Genomic DNA, 18,030 nt, shown 5'->3' with positions numbered 1-18,030 from the left:
CGCCTTTTAAGTAAAACGCTCTAAAATGGCTATAGGAAAACAGTATAGGCCTATGGAATCGCTTTAATATGCACATTTTCCTGCTCGCAACATATATAGGCCTAGGGCCTATATCTAGTATTATCTAGACCATTTAAGGTTTGCAAATTGGGATCCCAAAAAGTTGGCATGTGTAAAGGGGCGGGGGATTTTTGGCAGGCCGAGGACCAGGGAGGGGAAGCGATTTTTGGCGGGCCGTTCGGAAATTCCCCCGGGGGGCTCATAATTATTGCACAGCCCCTTATGACCTATGTAGGCCTACTATGCATGCATTATCATACAAACACAGACAGGAAATTGCAATTTGCCTTAAAATCGAGCAAAATATGAATATTTTTGGTAAGTTATTTTTTCAAGGTTGTTCCAAAATAAATATGCCGTCGTAGTAGGCCTATATCTATCGTGACTTACAAAAGGTTAAGTCAATGCAATATAGGCCTAGGCCTACTGCTATCCCTAATTCCTGATTTAGGCCTAACATAGGCCTATAGATTGTCCATTTAAAAAAAAACTGGTAGCAAAAATAATGAGGGTATATAAATTTAATTGACTGTGGAAATAACACATCAAGTTCAATAGCACATTGTATGTATTATGCATAATAACATTCATTGGACTGTCAATTAATGTCACGCGTTATGATCTTTTAAACACAATTTATTTAGGGAGCGTTCATAAGATATAAATAAGCTACTATGAACATCGGACATCAAAAGTTTGTTGATCCCCTAAAAAAGGGTGGATTTATTTTTATCCCCTCTTTCATGGTCTAATTTTTTTTTATCCCCCTTCATATCCTAAAATATAAACCAAAAATATATGTAATTTATAACTCATTATCAGCTATATCCCTAGGCCTCTAACCCATACTTTTGCTCGGGGCCCTTGAACCCTCGGGACCCCTGAACCTCTGCAATTTTCCGGAATTTCTGAAATTTGATTGAAGTTCCCATGCAACACTACCTTGCATAATTATAATGGCTCACTTTAATACTGGAAAATTCTGATTTTGGAATCTACCAGTTTATTGATAGCGAACCCCGAAGCTAACAAACAGAGGGAGTGCGGTGACTGAAAAGATCGGATACAGATGTGAAAATCTATCAGTTGCACACAAATCAATATAAATCAGAGTTTTATGCTTAAATGTAATAGCCAGAGTATGCAAAATGGGCAAGTGGACTACGGAGAAGTCTACTATCACCAACAACTTCCACCACCCACCCACCACCAGGCTGGTTGAAGCCCATCAGTCAGTATACACCAGCACCATCGTTTTGATAATTACTTTTGAAAGATCATACTTTGCTGGTTCAACACGTTTCATTTGAGTCTTTCAACTGTTTCTTAGGTACACGACCTGTATAAAACTCCAAACTCCAATCACAAGTTGGATTACAGTCATAACTATCTTCACAATCAAAGTAGAATGAACTCCCTTCAGGGATACGCTCAAAATACCAGTCACCAAAAGCTTGTTGTGGCGTCTTTCCATCAACTATGTATCTCTGATAGGGATCGTCAAAATATGCTTGACTGTGATCGGGACAAGATGATATAAACATCCCGTTTTTCTTGGATTGGTTTTGTACCTCTTTAGCAAAGTTAATGAACTTTTTGTGAAAATCCATCATGAATGAGATTTGTTCTGGGCACTCTGTGGGATGGCAGTGCATTTGTAGTATATGCCATAACTGCCATATATCATATCCAGTGTGCATGTAGAAGACTGGTGATTGCACATATTTGTAGGCATATACAGAAAAGAAACACTTCCATCTTGTGTCTTGGGGTTGGTCTTTTACGCAGGCTTCATTGAGGCTGCCTGCAATGCAAGAGTTAAATTAGATATGTGTTTATAGTTAAGGCAAAGAGTCAAACAAATTTAATTCCAAAACTCGGTCAAACAAATAATTCCTTTCCTTTTCTTTCCTCTCCAGTATGCTCTCATTGTATCTTAGGGTAATTGTTGTACATCGTTATAACTTCTGCTGCATATTTACTCTTTTCATGCGGCCGTTGACTGCAGACGACAAGTTTCAAAATTTGTTTAAAAAATCAAAAATGTCAGAATTGTAAACTTTCATTACCATATTTGGAATTAGCATGAAAAATGCATTAAAATGAGTACAAACAAGACTAGTATTGGTTCTTGAGATAGTTCCTGATATTTTGAGAAAATCAAGCCTAGTATTGGTTCTTGAGATAGTTCCTGATATTTTGAGAAAATCAAGCCTAGTATTGGTTCTTGTGATAGCTCCTGATATTTTGAGAAAATATTTCAAAACACTTTTATGTTTGGTCAGTTACCATAGCAACCACATTTCCAGCCATTTGTCAGTCAATTTTGATGGCAAAACTACCAAAAACGATCATTTTATGTTGACCTTCGATTTTGAAGAGGTCATATAGGTCAAAAACCTTTGGTTTCAGGAAGTTGTCACGATTGACTTTTTTGATGTGCACATTCATATCAATGCATTGGTATACTTTTTATTTCAAATATTTTAAATTGTTTTAGAAATTCTATTTTTTTATCATGTAAAATTAACTTTTTTTGGTCAAAATTGAACAAAATAATACATTTCACCCAAATTATTGCATCAAGATAATTATAAAGACGACAAATATTGAATATACAGGTTACATGTATTCTCCACAGCAAATACGAAGTTCATACTATATTTACTTTCAAAGTTATATCTGTTTTAATGATTGGCATTAAAAAAAGGCAAAAAAATCACAAAAACTGCATTTTTCAACCCAAATATCTCAGCTCACGTCACTTTTCAGAAATGCCAGCCGGGTTAATCAGAAAGATGAGACTCTTATGATTAATTTTAACCCGGCTGGCACCTTTGTCTAAATATGAACGAAATGAAATGAAAAATGCACGAAAACCTTAACTAGCATGACTAGAGTAGATAGACCGACGCGATGTTTTCTCTCTACTAACATGACTAAAACCCTGGGCATGTCTTTCATAGGGGTGAATGGATTTCAATTGGAATAGCCCATTGTTTAATATCCAGTTGCACCTTAATTTTTTTAAATCTACTATAAACATTACCTTTTCTTTGTTATTTTTTTTATTGAAGACTAGTTCACCCGTTGCTGTGAGAGTTACTGATAGCGATGCTATTTGACCCCTGATGACCCCTTTTGACTTTTTGACATGTTCCCGTAATTCTTTTTACTACTTTTAAGCCCAATTGGGCATACTGACCCCATTTGACCTTCGCCCTCGAGTGACCTTGGTTTGATTTTATTCATGCTCCCGTGATATTAAAATGTAGCCTCTGGATGACCTTTGACCTCGGATGACCTCGATTATATTTTTTACATGTTCCCCTCATATCGAAGATTCCACCCACCAAGTTTGAGCCTGATCGGAAATTTTAACCCTCCGTGATGACCTTTGACCTCGGTTGACCGCGATTTTATTTCGCGCATATATTCCCCTCGTATCAAGGATTCTACCCACCAAGTTTGAGCCCGATCGGACAAAGTTTGAAATTTGAACCCTCCGTAATGACCTTTGACCTCGGTTGACCTCGATTTTATTTCGGGCATATATTCCTCTCGTATCAAGGATTCCACCCACCAAGTTTGAGCCCGATCGGACAACGTTTGAAATTTGAACCCTCCGTAATGACCTTTGACCTCGGTTGACCGCGATTTTATTTCGGGCATACATTCCCCTCGAAATTTTGACCTTTGACCTTGACCTACGATGACCTTCAAAACCACCCGGTCAACATGCTTTTCCCGATACCTATCCATATCCGAAATATCGGATCGATATAGCATAGCCGGACAGACAGACAGACACATGGACACACACTTCGCTGGTTATTTTAGTATAGTATATTGTACATATACTCACCCCAGACTTGTTGTATATTATAAACACTTTGAGTGCACATTCTGAAGCGGTTAAAATTGGATATGCTCTTGGTGTCCAGAAAGAGACCAGCATCGACAAGACCATGAAGAGGAATGCCATCTGGCAGCAATGTCTTGATATGATCTATGTGAAGTACAACTGCTGAAGCACCAGCTGAGACATAATGAAATACAAGTGTGACAATTTTTATATATATGCATGTTTGTGTGTTGTCTTGTCACTTTGCCTTTGATAAAGATCCTGCTGGGATCGAAAGCTCAGGCCCCTAAAACGTTTTAAAATTTTTTAAAATTTTTATTCTTAACATGAGGTGGGTTTTAAATGAGTATTTTGTGGTCCTAGCATCCTGTTGTGAAATGTTTTTCAGGAGATATCCACGAAAAGAACTTATTCTCAAAATTTCAGTTGATTCCGATTTTGCGTTTGCGAGTTATGCATGATATGTGTATCAGTAGGGTTGGGCGAATCACAATAATTTTTTTGAAACGAGTTGTTTCTATGGCCAAATTTGCCGTAGAACACATATCCGCCAAAATTTTGACCTCCGATGACGTTTGACCCCCTACTATTCAAAAATTCAAAATGGCTGCCAAAATAGCATATTTTTGCTTGTTTGTGGCATATTTCAGTAGATACATAGCTTTAATGTGTCTTTTTATATGTTTTGGGGGTTGAGGAACACAAATTTGACTCTTCTGAGATGATTATCTGTACCCTGTACAAGTTTAGTCGCCAAAAAATCAAAATGGCCGCCAAAATGACATAATTTTGCTTGTAATAGCATATTTTAATAGATACATGGCTTTTTTAATATGTTTTTGGATTTGGGAGCACAACTTTTACACTTATAAGAGGATTTGGAGTACCCTGTACGAGTTATCAGTTGCCAGAAATTCAAAATGGCCGCCAAAATGACATCATTTTGCTTGTAATAGCATATATTGACAGATACATGGGTACAAATATGTTTTTATCTATGTTTTGATGTAGGGGAACAGAAATTAGACACTTTTAAGGTAATTAGCAGTAACATATACGAATAATAAGTTGCCAGCACTGAATACCATCCAATTTTGTTGAAGAGAACTGCTGAAATCTACTTCTTAAGGAGTAGAAATATAAGCAGGATATTACATGTGTTTACATGGCATGTCATTGCATTTGTAATTTCTAGTAATTGAGAGTAACCTACATTTTGTATTACACTAGGATATTTTCCCTAAAGCATCAATATATCTACTGACAAGTTTGATTCTGGTTTCTTTGCATTTTAAATGGATTGTCACAGTTCTTCACACGAACATTTCACCATTTGAATCTACTGTCGACTTTCATTGGTCACATTTGATGAATATCTGGGGCTACTGTAACCCTGATTTTGCTAAGTAGTTGTTTTTCAGTTAAGTGTGCAAGGATATTGATAGAATCATGTATCACAGTACATGCATCTAGAAGTTTCATGGTTCTAGCAAGTTTCCTTATTTTCAGTTCTGTTTTCTTCACGAGTGTTAGTCGCTTTGATATTTTAACCGTCTGCGGGTAATTGCATTGCTAAGTGTTGTGAATGTCTGACGGGTTTGAACTGATCGACGTGGACCCACCACAATGCGCAGATCATGCAGCTGATAAAGTCTTCAGAAATATTGAACAGAAAATTAGTGTTCAGAAGCTGCTAAACATAACTGCTGTAGAGTAAGTGTTCACCTGACACCTCACCTGGATCTAGTGTCTATACATTGGCCCTTATTGCAATTTCGAAGCTACTATCTCCAAGTCATACAGCTCACTCCATATCCCTCTACAATGAATACACGTCATGGATGGAGATACAAGGCATCGACAGTACTAGCTTCAAAGGTTTCATATCAAATAGATTTGGTAGGATTGCTGAGATTGCGAAGGAATTCTAGTGTCGTCAGCAGTGTCCATCATAGATTTGGCAGACGGTGTCCACGTACATACAGAAATCGGTTCCTGCATTGAAAACTATTCTCAGCTGATTGGTGCTTTCATTTTCCCATTGATGGATATCCTGGGGAATAGATGACAGAGACAGCTATGTCGACAAAAGTGTTAAATCTAGAATATGAAGCAGAATTGGCTAAATTTGCTGTTCGCATTGTAGAAAGTGGTGAAATTTTCGTGCGAAGAACTGAGACAATCCATTCAAAATGATGTGTATCCAGAACCAAACTTGTCAGCATATATTGATACTTTGTTGAAAAATATCCTAGTGTAAAATACAAAATGCAGGTTGTCACAGTAGAAATCACAAATGCAATGACATACCATATAAGCACACATGAACTAGAGAAGTAGATTTCAGCAGTTTTCTTCAATAAAATTGGATGATATTTTAATTCTGGCAACTCATAATTCGTGTATGTCATCTGTATCTGTCAAAATGTGCTATTGCAAGCAAAATGACATCATTTTGGCGGCCATTTTGAATTTCTGGCAACTGATAACTCGTACAGGGTACTCCAGTTCTTCTTATAAGTGTCAAAGGTGTGCTCCCAAATCCAAAAACATATAAAAAAGACTTATTTGATTGAAGTCATGTATGTACTAAAATATGCTATTACAAGCAAAATGACTTCATTTTGGCAGCCATTTTGAATTTTTGGCGACTAAACTTGTACAGGATATAGATAATCATCTCAGAAGTGTCAAATTGGTGTTTCTCAACCCCAAAACATATAAAAAGACACATTGAAGCTATGTATCTACTAAAATATGCCACAAACAAGCAAAAATATGTTATTTTGGCAGCCATTTTAAATTTTTGAATAGTAGGGGGGTCAAACGTCATCGGAGGTCAACAATTTTGACGGATTTGTGTTCTACGCTAAATTTAGCCATAGAAACAACTCGTTTTAAATCACTTTTGTAAAAAAAGTTCAGATTCGCCCAACCCTAGTATCAGTATATTGTACCTTACAACTTCAAATATTTAAATTAACCGGTTTCAAACTTATGCATTGCATGTGAAGCCACGGTTGTTTGATGTATATAGAATTGGCTTCATTATTAATTAAATGAAACTATAGATGGCGCTATTTATCCTAAATCATATTATATTAATTTGCAAGGTTAGGTTTGTTTGTTTGTTTGTTTGTTTAAACGGTCGCTCCGTGTGGAGACACACTTGGGTCCTGATGGGACCAGGTTCAAACAAAATGCTCAAGCCAGGCTAAAAAGCCTATATAAGCATGCTGGCCTGTATGGAAAGAGAAGTGAGAAGCAGATTTGAAGACAAAGAACAAGGAAAAGAAGGCCACCCCCAACAATCAAATTAACAATTTTAATGTCAGCCTTTGGGTCAAGAGAAAGGAAGTGCTTAATCCAATCTCAACTACCACTGAGGCTGGTGACCAATACTACCTTTAAAACAGATGGAATAGGTGAAACAAGCAACAAAGAAATTGTTTGTATTAAAAGCTTGAAAGAGTAATTTTCAGTAACTAAATAGCGCCACCAATTTGGTCATAAATAGATACATTGTACATTTTATATCCGAAAAGCTTTAAAAAATGCTGTAAAAGTGAATAATTTTGTAAAAGAGGGAAATTTAAAGTTGAAAATGACTCAAAAGCATCTGTATACATTAGCATGATATCGCTTTTAGCTGTTTAAGCCTAAAATTGGGTTGTACATGATGTTTTGCTTGAAAAACTAATAAATGATCACATCAAAGTTAAGCAAAGGAAACACAGATATTTTTTCATGCCAATTATGTATGTTAAAAACTGTTTAATTATTTAATAAATTATGTATAACAGCTCCCAAAGTTTATGTTAACAAAGACAAGACAACCAACATTGCGGGAGCATAAAAACATCCCTTTATATTACAAAGTAAAAACAACAAATGAATGCAAGCGCCACGTGTCACTAGCATCTGCAAAAGATTCTGCTGAGTGCCCCATTTGATATCCATACCCCTCTGTGGAAGGTCATATCTTCCACACATGGGGTGTATGAATTTCAAATTGAATTACCCATATACACACCATATTCTTAGTACCATATGACCTTATTACATACATACCTGAACTTCCAGTCAAGATAATTCTATCAGCATCTCCCATGCCTTCAGATTGTAAAAGGAAATTGATGACCAGGTCTAGAACTAGAGCACCGCGAAAGTACAGAGTCTGGTCCTTATGTACTACTGGATCGGATACGTTGCCTAAGAAAGAAACAAATATACGATGTCATATAGCGTGTTAAGTCCAACCTCAAAAGATCAATGAAAAGCAAACTCTTCAAGGTCTGTGTAGAAAATATTCTGTTGCATGGGTCAGAAACTTGACCATATATATTATTGAAAATAGAGGACCAACTCAATGGATGCTACACACAACTGTTGCATCTGGTGTTAAATGTCAGCTGGCAAGACCACATTCCAAACACTACATTGTATGGCAACATCCCTCTTGCTATTAATTAGGCAATGTCCCTTCTGTTTTCTGGTCATTGCATTCACGCAATAATTATTTACCAGTCTGTCTCCCGACTGATTTTCTGGACTCTTCCTGATTGGAAACCAAATAGATACAGGCAGAAGGCCACATCAATAGCCTGACACCATCAAGAGGGATATTTGCCAGGCCTACAACCATCAAACAGTTGATGAAAGACACTTTACTTAATTCTTCCTTTATTCCATCCACTAGCTTCCTCCATATTTACACCCGACTAATAATGATGCCAAATTAGGATTTATATCAGTGGCAGGTATACAAATTTGTTTCTTGATGGAATTTTGCCACTGCTTAAATTAATCATGCCATGCAAGTCTATTTTCTTTCTTTACAATTGAGTCTGAATCAAGTTGGGGGTAGCAACATGATACCAAAAACTCAGCAACAATGAGAAAAATTGGGGATGAGGCTGTCAATTGGGTTATGGACCTTAAGATATAAAGGCCCCTCCCAGGAAGGGAAGGGGAGAGGGAGGGGGTACTCCCTACAATTGTGTGGCTCTTGGCTGCCTATATATACAGATACAAACCTGAAAATGCTGCACCATCACAGTAGTTCACATGGGCTACGTTCCAATCATGGAAATCTGGATTCACATCTGGACAGTCAGAGAGTACCCCATGCAAGTGGTGAGTTGGCAGGTACTGTGCAAGAGAGGACCCTTTACTTGAGAAGCTTCTATGGTAACAGTCTGGAAGGTCCCAACACCAACCACCTCCCTGAAGGTGCAACATCCAAGACCTTTGACCTCTGCCCTTTCCTGATATGTGTGAAATAAGGAAGGTCCGTGTTGGTAGTTGACAGTAGTCTCCTCAGCAACCACTTTGGTTCCGCTCCCTTAATTTGTGTGGAGAGAGCGGAACCAAACTGGCTGCTGTGGAGACTAGGTTAATAGCAACAGTATTTGAGTACAGGGTCACAACATACAATATTGTTAATATGGTTTTATCATGTTTATAGCATAACACTGTTTAATTACTGAACAGGTCTTGAAAAAAAGAATGAATAAACTATGTAACCATGTTATTACAGAGACAGACTATATACTGGTGGGTGTCACATACTTACAGAAAGTATAATACTTTAATCCACGTGCGTATAATTGCCAAGAAAATTTACTTGTAAACCCCATGAGAACTACTGCCAATTGGCCAAAATGAATATTGTGTCCAATTTTGAACCAATCATTGAAACCAATCAAGAAGGATATTAATAAGATCATTTGCAATTGCAAGTTTGACCATAAATAGTTTAAAACCTAGTCAGGGACCGTTCACAAACACTTGTTAGGGGGGGCCTGATGCAAAACATTTTTGACCCTCCTAAGGGGGTGGGCCTGAAAAAATGACCACAAATTTTCCTGGGAAAATTGAGTTTATATGCTTTTCTATGGGGTTGACCCATAATTTTCATGTCAAAGGGGGGGGCGGAAATTTTTGAGATCTGTAGAGGAGGGGCCCGAAAAATTTTCGCGATGAAATTTTGTTTGTGAACGGGCCCTCATGGCAATTGAAATGAGCATTTCAAGTTGTCAACCACTATCAGAAATGGTGTTAGCCCGGGTATTAGATGACCAGTACACAGTGTCATCGCCCCGATATCTTCATGGCAGAAATCGCCATGGTAGATTGAATCCACAGCCACGCATGGCCATTTGTATCGACCTGTTTAATAGTTTTGAGTGCCATAATAGGCCGAAGGACATCTGACTAAGGCTACTGACAATAGCCCCAATTACCTCGGTGACTGATCTCGCTGTGTGTCAAGTCGAGCATGGTAGCCATAGGTCATATTCTTTTAGACTACCTTCACGATTGGCCGATACACTGCGCTATATAATTCGGCACATATAAATCAAAATTATTGCGGAATTATTGGTTGTTTTTAACTCAAGACGCAAGCTGCTGTCTCAAAGCGCAAACTAACGACTATCATATCTGTTCAAAATATATATTCATGTGCAAGGAACCACATCTGGTTTCTTTATACGAAATCATTTACGGGAGATATTCATCATTTTCTACACCGGTATCCAAAGATTTTCTTCTCATATCAAACTCGTGCATAGCAAATTCACGTGTATCGATCCCGGGTATTTATTTAAGTATCACTGCTGACAAAGTAATTATTAGCCAGGCGATGTCGGTGTGCAGTAGGGGGTTAAAGTAGTACCATTTTGTGATATGTTTGCTGAACAGGGACCGTCAGCTTATGTCCTACCATTTAGGTTTATAACCTGACGATTAAATAGCAGATGATTTTCATTCTGTCAGTGGGTGAACCAAACCTGCCTGGTTATCAAATCAATCAGTGACAAGGTTATCTCTGAATGCTATACTGTGGAACTAATTATAAGAATGGCTCTTTTTATACATTCAACTTTTAATTATTCACCTTTTCTGAAGTAATAAGAAGGCACTGTCCCATCCAAACAAAATGCGCCACTCTTATTGGCCAGTTCTGTGGGGATTCGAACCAGAGTCACTGGGTCACTTAGCATGCGTAGGAGGCATATGATGAGAAACAATGTGCATGCAATGGTTAACAATCCAATACTGGGCAAACAGTAACGTTGACATTTCTTGCCTTTGACCATGTTGATATCTACATCTGAGTCCAGGAAGCGATGTTTATGGAGTGCTTTGGTTTTCTTCTGTTTCTTGTTGAGCATCTCATAATCACATTTTTGATCAAGGTCCGTCCGGGTGTCCGTCATTTTGTGCGCCATGCTAGTTTATCTTGACACGGATTAATAACAGTTAGCAGGCAGTGTGGTAGTGGATATGTTATAGTCACTGCAAAGTTGTGAGAAAAGAATATTGGGCATTCCATTTAAAATCCACACTACCCCTGTGGAAGATTTTGGAAATATCTTCCACAGGGGGAAAAAAACATGGGGGGGGAGTATTTTCTCAAATGTAATTGGTCAGGGTTAATCAGTTCGAAACCCATACTTCCTCTGTATTTTTTTTTATGTCGAGCATATCTAGGTATTAACAGTTGAAATCTAGGAGATAACGCTGACGAAACTTCGGCTAGGCACAAGTGACCTGGTGAACGAAGGAGATCGCCGTAGATAGCTGGTCGGGGTAATTTTTACAGGACAGTCAAGTAGCTTCAAGTGTAGCCAACAATCGGGCTCATTATTACCCTGATTGGAACCGACTGTAACGAGGTCTTTTAGCATCTGCCCCGCCTTCCCCAGATGAGCCACGGGGAGAGTGTATAAGATTTTTATTGGGGGGGCTGTTGGGAATTGAACCAGGGCTTTACCTATATCTTCCACAACTGGAGTGATTTTCAAATAGAAGTTACCCAATTCTCTATTCTTTTACTCCCTCTGAAGGAGACTTTTATTAGCTAAATCTTCCACAGGGGTAGTGTGGATTTTAAATGGAATAGCCCAGTGATAGAAGTGTCCCTTCCATTTACTCTTTGGGCCCATTTTATAGCGCCCAAGTTCAAAAGTTAACAATAACAAAATGATCGTATTAAAATGCATTGTTGTTTTTCATATTATTGACATAATTGTGCCTTGGAGTATTGTTTTTAGCTTGGCTTCCAAGCCAAGCTATATTATCATTCAATCATTTCAACCTTCGAACCGAAGCAGAAAGAAGTAGGAGACTAGTATTGTTAACATGCATTTGCTTCGTCCTCAGTAAAACAATTTCGTAGGATAATGCTTAAAAATTTAAGTGGTGGGTTTGCAGGAGGCTAAAGTAGTAACATGACATAATTCATTTAGCTATATATTCAGCAGTGAACTCTTTGATTTGACCATGTTGACCCAGGGTTTAAATAGCAATCTCCCGGGTAACATCATTTCCCTCATAAAGCAGTGCTCAGTTGTAATTGTTTTTGACCTAGGGATGATGAGTTTCAATGAGTGTTGACAGATTCACAATATAACATCTGGTACTTGCTTTAGTTTCTAAGATAAATGTGACCAAATGCCCGTTATTTATTATATTGTCCTTGGACATAGAACAATACCATGGTGGAACAAGACCCCGGGAACAAGACCAAGAATAATTTGTGTGGTTATTGAAATTTCGTGTGACAGTATGAGTGTATTAAATACCATAGTCATAGTCTATGTATGTGCGTTTAGCCTACTTCCTTGGTCTAGTGGCACCAGTAAATTCAATTTATATGCTATGTGGTGTCTGGGAGAATGGATAGCTTTATCGTGGCACACCGTCATCATCCCTATATCTTCGTGTTAAAAATTGCCGTGGTAGTACGATAAATCCTCACGTTTTTCAACAACTACGCATGGTGATTTTGAGCTATTTTGTTCGAGATAGGCCGTGCGACTCAGGCTATGCATACAATTTGAGATTTTGAGAGCCGGCCACACTGTTTCTATTCTATGTTTTACGATTTTCGCATGATCAGTATATGGCTGGCCGTAACCGCCACAACGTGGAGCTGCTACGCGTAGCTTACTTTTCGCTTCGCGGAGCTAAATTGACCAATCATGTTAGATCTTTTCATTACGCGGAGCCAGTTGATGCATCATCGTTCCAGAGAGAGAAAACTCTTGCCAAAATTAATGTTTACTATATGTGGATTTTAAATGAATCGAATGTAAATAAACCACAAACAGTTGTACAGGATCAATACCATTGTTTGATTAGTGTATAGTCAATGTTACCTTGCATGCATGTGCCATGTGTGTGGCGTGTTTGTTTGTTTGTCTGTGTCAGGCCAGGATCACTGACACCCACGGTACTGATACTGTCATACTATCACGGTGATCATATTGTTGAATGTTGTTGACTTTAAAATAATCATGATGCAGTCATGTCTACAGTAGAATTCACCACGACCTTTGAAGGACTTAAACCCCATTAAAAGCTATTAAACCAAGATAACACTCAATGAAAACAGCTCAACTATGTGCACTTGTGTCTGTTTTACCTGTGCAATGAACAATGAGCTGGTATTATAGTTTCAGTTGGGTGAATGATTATAAAGCGAACGCAAGGTAACAATACTGTCTGGGCTTTTGTTTACGAAATGAGACAATAGTCTGCTTATTGTTAACCAGCGTTCTTGAAAATGAGAAGCATAATGGTTTGCAGACTTAACACGGTTTAGAAATAATTTGTTCATATTTTTTGGTGTTATCTGTCGTTTACATATCCTTCCTAAAACACAAAAGTACCAATATTTCCAAACACCTAAATTAGCTAAAATTTAGGAAATGTTACAAAACTATATTTTCTAGAATTTCAGAGAATACTTTAAATATTGACTGGTTATTTTTTACACAGTGACGTCATATAGGCAATGGCATAATACTTCTAACATACACTAGGTCACGCGTCAATGGTGAGCGCACTGAGTATTGTGTATAGGAAAACGGGCAGTACCGTAACTACAGTATGTATGGCCTACTACTAGTATATAAAGTAAATCCGAACTGGTTTGCTGAAGGTCGAATTCCGCAGGCCACGCCGCGCAAGATGTACAAATCAGCTCCCGGCGATACACTGCAGATCGCAGAATTGTGTGCATGGTTTACCACCACTCTGCCTAGCTATATAGTTGTGTACAATACTGTATGAGTTTCTTGTGAGTGCATGTCCATCTTAATAATAAGTCGGTTCGTACTTTTCATAAATTACTTTTTGAATCATAACTATCGTGACCGAGGATATCTTGCAACTACGTGAAGCTCGTCTGGCAAATTCTTAATGACTAAATTCGCTTCACGTAATGAGTAAGTCGTACTTGATTGGTCAGTTTTACCTCCGAGTAATGAAAAACTCTAACATGATTGGTCAATTTGGCTCCACGGAACAAAAAGTCAGCTACGCGTAGCAGCTCCACGTTGTGGCGGTTGCGGCCTACCATATCAGTATCACATATGATATTTCTATTGTAAGAAAATTTTATTTGTTGTCACGTAAATCACAGGTTTCGTTTAAATGTACTAACTGGAAATTAAATGTACTAATTAGTGAGGACCGGTATTTTGCTGTGGATATGTTTAACTGCAATTTTGATGTAAAACATTTGAAATCCGCTGTAAAAATTTTGATAATATTCAACTCTTTGAGAAAATTATTTTATAAAGGAATGCTGGTAAAACCAGGTGCAATACAATGTACATTATTGACACACTATCACGCTCTTTATCTTCGTCAATAATAGAATAATCGATTTCAATCGAATTGAATGCATGAGTTTGTAGTTGACTACTGAGCGACCTAAGGCATCGATTGCTAGCCAATCAGATAGAACCCTTTTCTTGCGTTCAGTGAAATACCACTCGCCTGTCGCTCACTACCACTCGCCCGTCGCTCACCAACGGAGTATTAAATTTATATTTATCGTATAGGACGTCGACGGTGCTAACTTGAACTGATTGGATCAGATCGTTCATATAACCGAGCTTACTGCAATGTCAGTTCCTGTAGTGTAGTACCGTATGTTCGTTTTATTTTTTATGTACTAATTAGTGAGGACCGGTATTTTGCTGTGGATATGTTTAACTGCAATTTTGATGTAAAACATTTGAAATCCGCTGTAAAAATTTTGATAATATTCAACTCTTTGAGAAAATTATTTTATAAAGGAATGCTGGTAAAACCAGGTGCAATACAATGTACATTATTGACACACTATCACGCTCTTTATCTTCAATGCCAAGCTTCTCCCTTTTAAAGGGATTTTTTAAATTAAATTGTCCTTCTTTTGTGTGAAAAATCACAAATCACTGATATCTACTTATTATTAAGCATATTGAATGCCACAATAAGGGACGCACCATTAGACTTCAAGGGGGGGTGGAGGAAGTTGGGGTCAGGGCAAATTTTTTTTTTTCGCCGCCAAAGGCGGCAAAGTTTTTTTTTTTTTTCGCCAAAGGCGGCAAGTTTTTTTTTTTTTAATTTTCATGCATTTATACAGTTAGGTGGGGAAGGTTTTTTATATTTTTTTTAGTGTTGGTGGGGAAAGTTTTTTTTTTTGCTCATGTAGTTCAAAAACTTCCTCCCCCTCCCTTGAAGTCTAATGGTGCGTCCCTAAGATACCCTGGAACATCTATGCAGAATTGCAACTTGAATAACTCTTAGGTCAAATAAAAAGAAATTGTTTCACGTCCACACCTCCTTCCTTCTGGGATTTTGTTTTATTTTCAATTTTCATATTAAATTGTAAGTTTTTAATGCTTCATTATAATGTTAATGTTTATTAGTAAGCATGAATCACTTGCAAATGTTTCTGTGGATCGAACAGGTCCCTCATAATCTTAAGTTTACAAAAAAGGGCCTCATCGTTTTCCTGACTGATTCTGAAAACTTTTAATTTTACGTGAATCGTGAAACCAAACTGTAAATAACCAATACTATGTGTATTGAACAAATCAAACAAATAGGATAGCAACCTGATAACAAGAAATGAACACCATTCTGTAATTACTTTAAGAGCATCCTCCAAAGCTCTAGATTAAAGCTATCTACCGAAGATAGTAATATGATGAAAATGTTATATAGGGCATGTAGGGAATATGAGACCGTTAAGCACATTTTGCTACTTTTCAAAAAAATAAAGTAATTCACACAAGACAAAGCGTAACATTTGTACATATACAAAATTGTTATAAAATAAGATTAAAAAAGAAAAGAAATACTGCCCAATGTCCAATGCCAAGCACACAAATACTGAGCACACAAACTATACAAACACACAAATGAACTTAGTAATAAATGAGAACAAAAAAAGTGAATTCAAGATTAAATTATTTAGGTCTACAACAGTATAGGCCCTAATGTAAAACTAATACCAGGTATTTTGTAAAATTTGTCTTTACTCAAAAAAGTGAAATCTGAAATGACACTGGAATTATTAATTAGGACCATGCTACACCCCCCTGTTCACTGAATACTCGCCTGTAATTGGTAGGCCTAACTGCTATTATATACTTACATGATAAGGCCTACGTACATGCTGGACACGTTTAAATACCAATTCAACCACTGGTCATAGGTTCACCGGATACAGCATACTTAGTATTAACCATGATGCTATAGTATATCATATGTATCTATACATGTACTTGTATCTTAAGGCCAAACATATAGCACGAACAACAACATAATAATATTATGCACTTAGGGGCTGTGCAATAAATATGAGCCCTGGGGAGGGTAAAATTTGGGGGGGGGGGACAAGAAATTTTGGCGAGCCGAAGGGGGGAGGGCAAGCAATTTATGGCCAGCCGAGGGGGGGGGAGCGATTTTTGGCACGCATTCATGGGGCACCTTTTAAATAAAACGCTAAAAGGCTATAGGAAAACAGTATACGGAAGCGCTTTAATATGCAAATTTCAAGTTCCTGCTCGCTGCGCTCGAAACATAGGCATATAATTTATATCTAGACAATTTAAGGACATTTGGCATGTGTAGGGCCTAAGGGGGGGGGGGCAAAGGCTCATAATTATTGCACAGCCCCTTTATGACCTACCGGTACTCACTGTGTGCATGCATTATCAAACAAACAAAGACAGGATATTGCAATTTGTAAATCGAGCAAAATAGGAATATTTTTGGTAAGTTATTTTTCAATAAATATGCCGTCGTAGTAGGCCTATATCTATCGTGATTTACAAAAGGTTAAGTCAATGCAATGTAGGCCTAGGCCTGGGCCTACTACTATCCTTAATTCCTGATTTAGGCCTAACATAGGCCTATAGATTGTCCATTAAAAAAAACCTGGTAGACAAAATAATGAAGGTATAAATTGAATTGACCTTGGAAATAACACATCAAGTTCAATAGTGTGTTTATGCATGATATCATTCATCATTGTGTTTTTCGTGATGCATGATAAAGCTATAGGTCTATTAGTTGTATGCTGTACGCCCGGGCTGTACGTACTGTCAATTATATTATGCCGTTAATATGATCTTTCAAACACAATTTAGGGAGCGTTCATAAATACTTTGGTGGGGTTGGAAAAATTTGGAACATCGGACATCAACATTTTGTTGATCCCCCTAAAAAAGGGTGGATTTTTCATGGTCTAAATATTTTTATATCCCCCTTCATATCGTAAAATATAAACCAAAAGCATGTAATTTATAACTCATTTATCAGCCCTATCCCTATGCCTAACCCACACTTTTGCTCGGGCCCCTGAACCCTCGGGAACCCTGGATTTCGTCCACCCTGTCCACCGCTTGCTACTCCCCTGGAATTTCTGCAATTTGATTGAAGTTCCCATGCATTTGTCATTCTTTACCACATATTAAACTCGTATAAAAAAGAAAAAAGAGTGTAGGCCTAGTGATTTCCCGCTTCACGCACACGCATAGGGGGCCTAAACCCACATGCAACCCTCAGCACACTTTATCATCGCTGACCACTTTGATGAGATTTGAAACGGAGAAGATTGTATAGAACTGATAACTTGAATTTCCGTACGCAAGAAACTATGAATAGAACTCAGGGGAAAGTTGATCATGGCTGCGATGGTTTATTGTGGTAAAGGTGTGCGCTTCTTAGCTGCAAGTCTCGTTGCTGCTGTATTGGGCTTTGCTGCCATGAGCATCCTCCAGGAAACGCTAGTGATATAGGCCTATTCTGGT

At 37.8% G+C, this 18,030-nt stretch overlaps 1 protein-coding gene across 1 annotated transcript; it reads right to left on the bottom strand.

The window, feature by feature from the left end:
* Positions 1-734: 734 nt before the first annotated feature.
* LOC140171600 (uncharacterized) lies at positions 735-16,485 on the bottom strand. The gene is made up of 6 exons (XM_072194880.1): positions 16,371-16,485; positions 10,827-11,227; positions 8,962-9,192; positions 7,997-8,137; positions 3,926-4,099; positions 735-1,864 (listed from the first exon to the last, which is right to left on the bottom strand). Exons 2-6 carry the CDS (start codon positions 11,158-11,160, stop codon positions 1,353-1,355), a joined length of 1,392 nt encoding a protein of 463 aa, XP_072050981.1. The 5' UTR covers positions 11,161-11,227; positions 16,371-16,485; the 3' UTR covers positions 735-1,352.
* Positions 16,486-18,030: the final 1,545 nt, after the last annotated feature.

Source organism: Amphiura filiformis, chromosome 15 (assembly GCF_039555335.1).
Source record: "Amphiura filiformis chromosome 15, Afil_fr2py, whole genome shotgun sequence".
Lineage (NCBI taxonomy): Eukaryota > Metazoa > Echinodermata > Ophiuroidea > Amphilepidida > Amphiuridae > Amphiura > Amphiura filiformis.
The sequence above is the reverse complement of the archived record's forward strand: the minus strand, read 5'-3'. Positions and strand labels throughout refer to the sequence as shown.